Source organism: Oryza brachyantha, chromosome 10, assembly GCF_000231095.2.
Source record: "Oryza brachyantha chromosome 10, ObraRS2, whole genome shotgun sequence".
Classification (NCBI taxonomy): Eukaryota; Viridiplantae; Streptophyta; class Magnoliopsida; order Poales; family Poaceae; genus Oryza; species Oryza brachyantha.
In genome coordinates this window covers 9741448-9754116 of record NC_023172.2, presented here as the reverse complement: position 1 = coordinate 9754116, position 12669 = coordinate 9741448, and the positions used below count along the sequence as shown (strand labels likewise).

At 45.3% G+C, this 12669-nt stretch overlaps 2 protein-coding genes across 2 annotated transcripts; one reads left to right on the top strand and one right to left on the bottom strand.

The window, feature by feature from the left end:
* Window positions 1-5014: 5014 nt before the first annotated feature.
* On the bottom strand, window positions 5015-7664 carry LOC121055579. Its single transcript, XM_040528395.1, has one exon. The coding sequence runs from the start codon at window positions 7235-7237 to the stop codon at window positions 5729-5731; it is 1509 nt and encodes a 502-aa protein (XP_040384329.1). The 5' UTR covers window positions 7238-7664; the 3' UTR covers window positions 5015-5728.
* Window positions 7665-9913: 2249 nt separating this feature from the next.
* On the top strand, window positions 9914-12573 carry LOC102714042 (histone-lysine N-methyltransferase ATXR4). The gene is made up of 8 exons (XM_006661705.3): window positions 9914-10155; window positions 10253-10351; window positions 10696-10751; window positions 10889-11015; window positions 11157-11226; window positions 11377-11556; window positions 11941-12012; window positions 12147-12573. The coding sequence occupies exons 1-8, from the start codon at window positions 9955-9957 to the stop codon at window positions 12263-12265; spliced, it is 924 nt and encodes a 307-aa protein (XP_006661768.2). The 5' UTR covers window positions 9914-9954; the 3' UTR covers window positions 12266-12573.
* Window positions 12574-12669: the final 96 nt, after the last annotated feature.

Sequence of the window (12669 nt, the reverse complement as noted above, 5' to 3'; positions counted from 1 at the left end):
ACCATCGCATGTCCTCTAAGGTCATTATTAAAAATAGTGTCATATTAGCACTTTGGTAAGTAATTAATCAAGAGAGAAAAGACAACTTCATCTAGAAAAACTCTATTTACGTAGCTTCTAATTGAACTTATCTTTTGCATGTATTATATATGGAACAATAAAATAAAATAATGTTCAGTCATTAAATAAATATCGTGTTGATTACGTCACTCTTGAAAAGATAAAATGAAACCTTCAACAGGAAATAGCCTATTCACCGATGATAAGTTGATAACCTCTAAAAACAAAAACAAGGCAAACCTATAACCAGGTAAATACATTTAGGATTGATCACCATATCGTTATTTTTTTAACAAAAGACGTCGTATCTTATATCTGACTTATATTAAGGAAAACCCAGAACTTATACATAAAAAACATAAGAAAAAATAATTAATGATCAAATTTGCTAATAAAAATGTTACTACATCCGTTTTATAATATAAGATGTTTGACTTTTTCGATTGTAACGTTTGACCATTCGTCTTATTCAAAAATTTAGACTATGGAGTAAAATTTAGACTATGGGCTTGTTAAACACACAAAAAAAAAATCAAACGTGCTAATAAACTTAAACAAAGCAAAATGTAGCCAGTTTTGGCAACCGTTAAATTAACATTAAGTCGTTCGAAAATTTAGCCCACGCACAACATTAAAACTGACCAAAATGTATCCCCGTGATAACATTAATCATGTTGAAAATAGCCGACGAATCAGTAGAAAGTTGTCTCACGACCACCCGAAATGAAGCAGATAGAGTTAGGCCCACTCTCAACATTTAAACAGGCCAACATCTAGCCCCACCGTCAACATTTCACAGGCCAAATTTATCCCAACCGTATGAATTTAGTCCAAATTTAGCCCATGAAATCCACAGCCCACAGATCGAGCCGCCAATCTAGCCCACCGTGTACTTTTCGAGAAGGCCCAACAAAGCTACAGACCACAAGAAGCAGCCCATTTAGGAAGTGGCCCACCAAAAGGCCCAAAGCCCAACGAATCAAAACAAAACAAAGCCCACCAAACACACGGGCCAGGCCGAAAGGTCATAAAATTGGAGCACATCGAATCTAAGGCCCACCGAATACACGGGCTAATTCATTTTCCTTCATTTTATGGGCTCAATTCCCTCTTTGAAAATATATGGGCCTATTTCATTTATTGGCCAAATTCTTTCACGAAAAGAGGTTGGTTATATCCATTTCTGGGCTTAATTTGTTCAAAGAAAATAGACGGGCCAATTTCTACTATAGGCTAAATTCGTTCATGAAAAATCATGGGCTAAATTGATTTTGGGCTTAGTTTATTCACGGAAACGAGGTGGGCCTATTTTATTCATGGGCCTCAATTTTGGCTTGTAGGCTGAAATTATTCGTGAACGGAACAATGTGGGCCAAATTTGTTTATGGGCTAAACTGTGTCCTATCTACCACAAGCCCATTATGGAGAAAGATGGGCTGGTTAACGATGATGGTGGGCTTAACTACTAGGATGAGGCCCATGCCGACGAGCCTATCATTATGTGGGCCTCAAATGGCCCATTTGAGAATGAACAGTAGGTCAAATTTAACTGTCTCTAACATCTCAAGAACGTGTAGATATTTTGGTCAGACCACAAGAAAGTTAGATCTACATGGGATCTCACCTGAATCGTCCCATCTATCCTCCTGAGGAGAAGTTTGTTTGGTTTCAAACTCCGATTCAAACAGGAGGAGTACGCCATGCTAATGTGCCTTGGATGATCCACATCTTCGGGTCAGGCGCTGATGAGCACATTGAACTATCCATGTGGCTGAGAGCCCTCACAGCCTAGGCACAACGACGCAATTATCAGGGGCGCGCTCTACCACTGAGCTAATAGCCCGTCGCGCGGGCCTCCCTTTGGATAACACAAACGCATGTGTTCTAAGGTCGTTATATTTAAAATAATGTCATTTTAGCACTTTAAATGATGTGGTAAGTAATTAATGAAGAGATAAAAAAATTCATCTAAAAAACTCTATTTACGTAGTTTCTAATTGAACTTATCTTTTGCATGTATTATATATGGAACAATAAAATGAAATTATGTATTGTATAGGCTATTTCAATAATTAATTAAATATCACGTTGATTACATCACTCTGTAAAATATAAAATGAAACCTTCAACGGGAAATAGCCTATTCACCAATGGTAAGTTGATAACCTCTAAAAACAAAAACAAGGCACGCCTATAACCAGGTAAATACATTTAGGATTGATCACCATATCGTTATTTTTTTTAACAAAAGACGTCGTAGCACATCTTATATCTGACTTATATTAAGGAAAACCCAGAACTTACATAAGACGCCATAGCCCTCAAGTCATATATGTAAGCTGTAGAAACTTGTCTCACGACCACCCGAAAATTAAGCAGATAGAATTAGGCCCACTCTCAACATTTAAACAGGCCAACATCTAGCCCCATCGTCAACATTTCACAGGCCAAATTTATCCATGAAATCTACGGCCCACAGATCGTCCACTTTTCGAGAAGGCCCAACAAAGCTACGGCCCACAAGAAGCACCCCGTTTAGGAAGCGGCCCACCAAAAGGCCCAAAAGCCCAACGAAACGAAACAAAAGAAAGCCCACTAAGTATACGGGCCAGGCCGAAAGGTCATAAAATTGGAGCCCATCCAAGCAAAGCCCACATTAAAGGCCAATTTCTATCGATGGTCCAAATGAACAAAGGTGGGCTAATTCGTTTTATGGGCTTAATTTCCTCTTTGAAAATATATGGGCCTATTTCGTTTATAGGCCAAATTCTTTCACGAAAAAAGGTTGGTTATAATCTATTGATGGGCTCAATTCGTTCAAAGAAAACAAACGGGCCAATTCCTACTATAGGCTAAATTCATTGATGAAAAATTATGGGCCAAATTGATTTTGGCTTAGTTTGTTCACAGAAACGAGGTGGGCCAATTTTTTCATGGGCTCAATTTTGGATTGTAGGCTGAAATTTTTCGTGAAGAGAACAATGTGGGCCATATTTGTTTATGGGCTAAGCTGTGTCCTATCTACCACAAGCCCATTATAGAGAAGGATGGCCTGGTTAACGATGATGGTGGGCTTAACTATTAAGATGAGGATCATGCAAACAAGCTTAACACTATGTGGGTCTCAAAGATCACTTAACTTAACGTCAAGTCAGTCTGAGATCCTTTAATCCTAAAACCGGAAATATATACCCCTAAACTTGTATAAACCATTTAAAAGGGGTCTCTCGGCAGTATTAACTCAAATTTTATCCGGTTTTTCTCACGTGACGTATGGTAGGTCCCACATATCAGTTTTTTTTAATTTTTTTTTGTCTTTTCTTCCTTTTCATTTCTACCGGGCAAGCACCCACCCGACCGTCACCAGCCACCGCCGCAAGACCGGTCGCCCCCAGCCTGGCCATCGCCGCCCCCACCTGGCTGACACGAGCCCCGCTCGGCTGCGCCATCCCGCTGGCTTTGTCGCCGCCGTCCCCGCCCATGCCCGCGCAAGCCACCGCCACTCGACAGGTCGTCGCCCTCCCGGCCGCCACTGCATCGGCCTCCTGAAGCCGCGGCCACCTCGGTCGTCGCCGAGCTCGCCCGCGTCCACGCAAGCCACCGCCGCGCGACCGGTCGTCGCCCACTTGGCCACCACTGCATCGGCCACCCACCCGGCTGCCACATCACGTTGAGTCTTTCAATGTCTAGTGGTGTGCATGTATAGCTTAATTAGCTGATTAGTTAGAGGATAGTCAATACATGTATGGGTTGTGTGGCAGTTAGCTGCGTGCATGCAGCTGGGTAATGGCTGCCCAAATAAGTGGATCGCGTGCTACGTGAATAAAAGAAAGACTTTCGTAGTCAAAAGGGATTGTGTGCATCCTTGTTATCTGCAAGTTTTTGTGTGTGGCGCCATGAAAGCGGCCGCCGATCGCGGTAGAGCCACCCACCGACGGCGCGGTCAAGACTGCTGCGGCGAGCCGACGACCACCAGCGGCAGCGGCGGCGCCGACCGCTCGCCTACACGGCGGAGCTGACGCAGTGTGTGGCTGGGTACGGAAACAAGGTTTACTCCTGCATGCTCAGCGGCTACCACAAGTCTGCAACGGCAATGGCGCCAGCGGCGACGGCAATGATAGGCACCGGATCAATGCGGCCATGTGCTCGGCATCATCTGGTGGGGTATCGCACTCAACCTGATGCCTACTTCGTCGCCACTCACATGAGTTGTTGGCGCACCGGGAGAGATCAGAGGAAGAAGAGAGAGAGGACAATGTGGGAGAGAGAAGAAAAAGAAGAAAAAAATGAAAGAGAAAAATTTAAAAAAACCTAACATATGGGACCCACATTATGTCATGTAAGTAAAACCAGAAAAAATTGAGTCAATACTGCCAAGAGACTTTTTATAAATGGTTTATATAAATCTAGAGGTATATATTTTTGGTTCTGAAATTAAAAGATCTCACACAGAATAGACGATAAATTGAGTAACCTTAGATAAACCTATTCCTATTTTGGCCAGCCCACGAGACAATACAATCGCATGTGTTCTAAGGTCATTATTAAAAATAGTGTCATGTTAGCACTTATAATAATGTGGTAAGTAATTAATGAAGAGAGAAAAGACAATTTCATCTGGAAAAAAAACTCTATTTACGTAGTTTCTAACTGAACTTATCTTTCGCATATACTTCCTCCTTTTCATAAGGTGAGATGTTTGATTTTTTTTTAATGTTTGATCATTCGTCTTATGTAAAAATTTAGTATAAATATAAAAAATGACAAGTCGTGCTTAAAGTTCTTTTGATAATAAAGTAAGTCACAAGCAAAATAAATGATATTTTCATAGTTTTTTAAATAAAACAAAGGGTTAAAATATTAAAAGCAAAAAAGTCAAAACATCTTACATTATAAAACAGAGCGAGTATTATATATGGAACAATAAAATAAAACAATATGTTGTATAGGCTATTTCATTAATTAATTAAATATCTTGTTGATTATATCACTCTGGAAACCATAAATGAAGAGTTTTACTCTCATCATTTCTTTTGTACCAAGGTAACGGTATCTCGAGGTACCAAATCATTTCTCACCATTGGATCTAGCTAAGTAGGACGCGCACTATTGGATCCAACGATCAGAAATGATTTTGCACCACGAGGTATCGATACCTTGAGATACAAAAAGAAGAATATGAGTAAAACTCTCGCAAACTGTAGTTTGAACAAATCATAAAAGTTTACAACGAGCCCTCGTTGATAATACTTAGTTCAGAAAGGATAGCGAATCATTCTTTCTTGACAGATCACCGCACAGAACTTGGTCCCTATTACTACGTCCCCCAGTCGGTCCATCCACCGGACTCGGTATACCGTCACCAGCTCCCTCGTCTTGGGATCGTAGTGACCCAGGGACTCCCCCGTGGTGACCCAGACCCGGCCGCTCGTCGGATCGACCCCCATCACCGTCGTCTTCTCCGACGAGTACTCCGGCGAGTGCGCGGCGAGCTCCAGGCGATGCTCCATGGTCCAGGCAGAGGAGGCGGCGTTGCCATTGTGGTTCGTTAATGCCCACACGTCTATGGTGTTGGCGTCCCGGTCCGAGCACGCCACGCAGAGCGCGCCGCGGAGCTGGAGGATGGACACGCGGCCGCGCCGCCCGGGCCGGCGCGGTGGGCCGTGCGTCACCTCGTACTGGCACGCGGTGGCGTCGCGGCAGTCCAGCGCCACCAGCTCGCACGCCGTCGTCTCGGTGGCGAGGTGGGTTCCGGCGAGGGGGTGGTGAGCGCGGGGTCGACGAGCCAGTAGATCTTGCCGTTGGCGTACGCCGGCGTCGCGGAGGCCACCGGCCGCGGTGGTGGGTGGAACGGCCGGGGAGAGCACCGGCGCTGTCGGACGAACAGCATCCGGCACCGCAGCTGGTATCTTCGCGTCTCGAGGTTCTTGCTCGTGTAGGCGAGGAGGACGAGCACGTGGTCGTCTTCCTTCTCGTCGTAGCCCAGCGCGATGCGGCCGTAGAACATACCGTCGCCGGCGCCGTCGTGGAGGTCGTCGGACATCACGGCATGGTGGTAGCCCACCGTGGGGTTGCAAACGAAGTCGATGTCGTGGAAGCTGCCGGCGTTGAGGCCGCGGCACGGCTGGCCGCAGGGGAACGGCTGCTCGGAGATGTCCGGGTCGTCCCCGACCTCGCCGACGCGATCGACGTCGACGGGCAGGCCGAAAGCGGGGTCCATGACGAACCTGACGCGGGTGCTCGTCGCGACCTTGGGGTGGGCGGCGTGCGCGCGGACGAAGCGGTCGCTCGTGACGACGGCGCGCCACTCCCTGCACACGACGGAGAGCTCGGCGACCGTCCGCGCCGGCAGCCACTTGAGGACGTCGGACCAAGCTCTCGTCGCCGGCGACAAGAAGACCATCTCCTCGATGGTCCGGCCCACAGGTACGAGGCTCTCCTCGTACAAGCCTAGTGTTGGGTACAGCGTGTCGACGAACTCGCCGCCGGTGGCCTCGTGCTCGTCCGGCCGGAAAAGGATCTCCGGTGAGCCAGCGACGCCGCCCGTGGGGTCCACGGCGAACACCCTGCAGTTGCCCGTCCGCAGCATGATTTTCTCGCCATACATGCACAGCGGCGCAATCCACCTCGAGCGGAGCAGATTCCGGTCATCCTCCGGCCATGATCTCGGATCGATGCAGCAGAGCTTCTCCCACCTCGCCGTCTCTTCACCACCGTACAGCCATAGATGATACGGCCCATCGCCGCTCTCACTGGCTCGTTGGCAAACGCACAATCGCCCGTCCAGCTCCGTGATCGTCCGCAGAATCTCGCCACCCGCCGCCGGCGCTGGAGCCGGCAACGAACCGAAGGTCTCATCGCCGACGTTCATCGTCACGACGGCGCTGCCGTCACGGCAGAGGAAGTGCAGCGAACCGTCCAAGAACACGGCGGGGTTATTCTCCCCGACGGTACATCCCTGAGGAGGTTTTCCGGCGGTCGGCCGCCAGTACGCCAGCGCGTCGAGGACGAACACCTCGCAGCACGTCTCGTCCTTGCCGTCGCCGTCGCCACCGCCGGTGAACAGGCGGAAGACCTTGTACCTTCTGGTCGCCGCACAGTAGCCGAGGCCGTACGACACGTAGAGGTAGAAAGGCGGCGGAGGCTGCGCCATAGACCGCCGGAACGTCTTCTTCATCGGCCGCGTGCTGTCGGGGAGGGCCAGCACCGCGCCGGTGCAGGGGTTGCAGACGTAGTAGCCGCCATTGTCGAAGCACCGGACCAGGATGAGGCCACGGAGAGGCTTCGTGAGCGGAGCAGATTCTTGACCGTACCGCCGCGGCCGCCGGCGCCGGGCTGGAAAGCAAAGAAGCACCACTTGTCGTCGTCGTCGTCGTCGATGTCGACGGGAGCCTTGAAGTCAGCACTGCCGCAGAAAAGCCTGGGGGCCGCCTTGTTGGCTCGCCGGAGATGGAGCTCTAGAAAGAACGGCGACGAGAGGGCGGCGCGCCACGAGCGGGAGAGGGTGCGGAGGCGGGCGACGGACTTGGCCGGGAGGCAGGAGAGGATCTCGAGGATGACTTCTTCGGGTAGCGTCGGCGGCGGCGGCGGCGACTCCATCGTCGCGCGCGCTTCCCGCTCCGGGCGCTGCGTGTCACGTACTACGTGCTACGGCGTCGCGGGAGACCCGTTCCTGCATCATTAGATCGCGTCCCGATTCCGTTACCGATCGAGATCGATCGTGATTGTAGTTGGTCACGGTTTGTGTTGCTGATGTTGTAATCAGGCCTGGTTAGTTTCAAATATTTTTTCTTACGAACATCACATCGAATCTTTGGACATTTAAATAAAATATTAAATATACATGAATACTAAACTAATTACACAGTTATGGAGGAAATCGTGAGATGAATCTTTTAAGTCTAATTAGTACATGATTAGCCATAAGTGTTACAGTAATCAACATGTACTAATGACGGATTAATTAGACTCAAAAAATTCATCTCGTGGTTTCCAACCGGAATCTGGTGTAATTAGACTACGTTTAATACTTTAAATGTGTGATCGTACGTATTGATGTGACCTCTCTAATAAAAATTTTCTCCAACTAAATGTTGCCTCAGACTACAAGTTTACATGATCAATTTGTTTTTAAGGAAGATCATCAATGGGGCCACCTTTTGGCTTTTTTGCAAAAAACAAAAAAAGACATGTTTATAAATAAAAAAGTAACTTATGAATATATATAGCTATCTAAAAGAAAAAGCTAAAAAATGAATCTCAAAATTAACTCCAAATTTAAGGTTAAAAATTTAAATATTACATTGTAAATATAAGCGAAAATATAATGATAAAAATGACCAACCATTACAAACGATACGACAAATACTCCCATGAGAACTTGAACTCTCGTCGTTCCTCGAGGATAAGTTTCCTCGTTTATTCGAACATCATCCAAATAGTTATTAAAAGTTAAACAAATATGTTTTTCTAAAAAAGACGAATCCAATATATGGTGAGCTGGGGAAGGCCGACGATGGCAATGAGGGGGAAGCTGTCGTAGAGGCCTCGTCGAGTGCTCCCACTCCGCCATGTTGGTGGAGCTACCCTCGGACGAATTTTCAACGTTCTTGGGAAGCCTGTTGACAATTTGGGTCCTGTAGATACTAGTGCAACATTCCTTATTCATAGATCTGCGCCTGTCTTTATCGAATTAGATACGAAATTATCCATCTTTGAAACAGGTATTAAGGTGGTCTCTTTTAGCTCCTTATCGGCGTAAGTATTTATGATATCTATACACGAATTTATCTATGTTTTTCGCTGCATACGTCGGTTTTAAACTTTACCTTTTGGTTGAGTGACACATGCCACTATTCTATATTGCTAAAATTTTTAAATAAACATTTAAACAGTCATTTGCGTATGCTTTTTGAGAGAAAAAGTTATAGGGGATACCTCTGGAGAGATGAAAAACTTACTATTAATAGTGTTATATTTGTTTAACCTTCTATAATCCCCCTCAAGCAAGTTGACTGGATTAAGAAATCGGATGAGATGAAGGGTACATACAGGGAGAAAACTTAAAGGTGAAAGGTAGGTGATACTACGAGATAATAGTATTACTTCTATTGTAAGAGAGTAGGGGGTGATAGGCCACATTAATGATATGGACCTACTCTTTAAAGATGCAAATGATAATAGATTTGAAGGTGCGGGTCATTGAAGATGAATAGGTCTTGCCGAATGATGAGACAGTTAACCACATTGGTGGTAGCGTTTAGGAGAGGCCAACACCAGTAAGAAATTGTGGTGACATGTTAGAGGTTCCAACTACATACTCTAGATAGGAGGGAGTGACATGTGGAGACCGGAGAATTCAATTGGAAAAAGAAATGTTAGTTTTATTACTATTTATGAATATCTTAGTCTTAGAAAATCAGATAAACCTAAAAATAATCTGATTTGTGCTAAAATCGTATTACCTCGTGTCCTAAGTTATAAATTTTTTAACACGTTTTCATATGGATGATAATAAATTTAGGGGCATTTAACTTTTTGCACTCTTAAAAATGACACCTAACATATTTGCCACCCGCTGTCTATGACATGTGGAACCTCATGTCTCTATAACATATGAGTCTAGTGGCAAATATGTTAGAACCATTTCTAAGAGTGGCAAAAAGTTAATTATTCCTAGTTATACATATATACAAAACATATATACATATAATTACGTATAAATCTTATCAAAATATCTTATAATATAAACAGTGAGAGTACTACGTTTCTCTGTAAATTTTTTTGATATTCCTACCTTTTGTGTTGAAACTCGAAAAGAGGCCTCAATTGAGAGAACTTGAAGACCCTCAAGCAGATCAACGGCCGAGATCTCTTCCAGCCGTCCCCAGTTTCATGTTCCGCCTCCGCCGCCGCCTCCTCTGCACCGGCGGCGCGGCGGCGGCGGCCGCCGCCCGCGGCCCTCCGCCGATCCGCGTGGCGCTGACGGAGTCCTCCGGCCGAGGAGTCCTCGCCACCCGCCCCATCGTCGCCGGCGAGGTCCTCCACTCCGCGCAGCCCCTCGTCTCCCACCCTTCCCACTCCCTCCTCCACGAGGTGAGCCCTCCGCTCCGCTCGCCGCCCGTTCCTCCAGAAACCCGACGTTTTCCCTACGGATGGAGTGATGAAACGCTTCGGATTTGGGGGTTCTCAGGTGTGCTACAGCTGCCTCAGGAGGAAGGTCGGGAGCAGCGGCAGCGGCGGCGGCGGGAGCTGCTACTTCTGCAGCGACGCGTGCAGGGACCACGCCAAGGTGAGGCCTTTCCACCATTGATTTGTATACTATCACTCATGATGCTATTATTTCAAGACTCGGTAGGGGTTAGTGTGGTGCTCTTGATCACTTGTGTTGTTCCAGTTGTTCATTATACTGTATCAAGATTCAGAATGTGTCTTGCAACAAAATGTGAATGGTAAATTGCCCTCGTAGGTGCAGACTGTTGCCTTGTTTGAATGGTCAAAGGCTTCCAGTATTTCAGAAAATGTTTCCCTAAAAAAAAAGGAGAAGTACAATATGTTTATATTCCTCCTTTCAACAAGATATTTGCGTAGTGTAACTGAAAATGGTGTTGTCTGACAAGATTTTGGCCAATTTAGGGATTCCATGACATTGAAAAGAAAGCGGATTGGTCTTTATTTGATGACCACTGCAGGTATATCTTTGTTCCTTGTGTGTATATATATGTGCTTCCCGACTTCCCCATTGCATCTATGCTCATGCTATTGGTTACTTGTTAATTCTGTGGTGATGCCATTTTGTTAAACATGCAACTTGCTTTTCTTCCTAAAGTTCACGCGGTCTGAAGTACCCATACATGGCGAAGCGACTAGCTTGCATGGTTATATCGGGAGCTGTTAGTGCAGACTGTCTTGACATACTTCAGCCAGCCCGTTTGCACCAGGGGACACTTACTGAGGTAGCTGCTTTATTTTTTTTTCTGTGGACCCTTGCTATTGTAACTATTGTTATTGTCAGAACACAAACATGTAACATTCAACTAATTCATATTCTATAATTTTATTTCTCTTGTGCTTACATGAACAATGGAATATTTTAGATGGAGGAGGAATTCAAATTGTTGGATTGCATTTTTAGGAAGGCAGGGTTTCAGGAAGAAGTCACAACTTGTATCCTTGATTTCTTTCTCACCTCTTTTGTGTAAGGCCAACCAGTGTTGAACAGTAATTCTGATAAAGATCCATAAAAAAATGGATCAAATCCATATTTCAATCCTGTCTAACTTACCTTTTCTCATCTAGCTTTCTTTGACAAATTAGTCTTGACCAAAGAGTGGTACATCAATGTGCTGGCAAGAATACGCATAAATGCATTCCGCATTGAATTGGTTGCAAGTTCATATCAGGACCTTCTATCATCAGCCGTAGCCTCTGTAGCTTGTGATGCAGCAGTTGGCAATGCTGTTTATATGCTTCCCTCTTTCTATAACCATGATTGCGGTATGTCTTTTGACCACGTGCTATTGAACCATAAGTAATATTTACATTTTTCACTATAAGATTTCCGTTTTCCAATCAAATATTCTAACGGTGTATTTTGGCATGAGATTCAAAAATTTGTTATTGCCATTTTGTTGCGGTGCGGTAAAGTTTGACTATGATTTCTGAATTCTTCATTATTATATGATTAAATATATTAACTGATTTGTTTGCCCAAATTATTTTCATAGACTTATATCATCAAGTTTTGTGGAACCTTTGGGTTATTAACCACTTTACAGAATTAGAAAAGGAAATTTATTGTACTGGATCAATATTATCGCATTTAGTTTTGTATGAAATTTCAGATCCTGTCATTCACCATATTTCGTCATCAACTTTCAGATCCCAATACTCACATAGTTTGGCTGGCCAGCGCAGACGCAAGATTGAAGGCACTCCGCAATATCGACGAAGGTATGGAGATCGATCCTCAGAGCACTGGTCCCGGTTATACCACCAACCCTTGCACACAGTTTGAGCAAAAAGCATGCATGCACACTGATGTCTGCCAAAATCGCTAAAATTGTGCTGCTGCATCTGCTACATAGGTGAAGAGCTGCGCATCTGCTACATTGATGCAAGCATGGATGTCAATGCACGGCAGAAGATTCTGGCTGACGGTTTTGGCTTCCAGTGCGGCTGCCTTCGGTGCCTGTCTGGAGATTAAAAAGATCATCTTTTTCCACCCTTTGATATGCACCCAGCGCATGCTCTGGTACTGTCGATTGAAACCAACGGAGGTGCAGTGAAACCTTCCAAATTTTCTGATTGAAGCCAGGAGACGCCAACAGCATTTATGCTCTTCCAAATATCGATTGGAAGCCAGGAGACGCCAAGTCGCCAATAGTAATCTTCAGATGCTCTTCCTTTTCGGAAGACTTGTATGTATCAAGGTGTATCTTTTTCTTTTCCCTCTCTGTGCTAAGTAGCGTACGAATTCTGAATGTTGTTGATTATCAGACATTATTTTTGGTACCATGTGCTTAGCTTGTTGCCATGTCGAAGACCCTGTAATGTTGATTTTATTCAAATTGCAGAATGCCATGTTTGCAAATTGCAAGTTCAATTGCA

What these genes read in the sequence shown, in the direction of transcription:
- LOC121055579 (XM_040528395.1), bottom strand. Translation starts at nt 7,237, where the DNA reads ATGAAGAAGACGTTCCGGCGGTCTATGGCGCAGCCTCCGCCGCCTTTC.
- LOC102714042 (XM_006661705.3), top strand. Translation starts at nt 9,955, where the DNA reads ATGTTCCGCCTCCGCCGCCGCCTCCTCTGCACCGGCGGCGCGGCGGCG. An exon ending in ACCAGGGGACACTTACTGAG is followed by an intron (nt 11,016 to 11,156) that starts GTAGCTGCTTTA and finishes GGAATATTTTAG; the next exon opens with ATGGAGGAGGAATTCAAATT. An exon ending in TCAGGAAGAAGTCACAACTT is followed by an intron (nt 11,227 to 11,376) that starts GTATCCTTGATT and finishes TTGACAAATTAG; the next exon opens with TCTTGACCAAAGAGTGGTAC.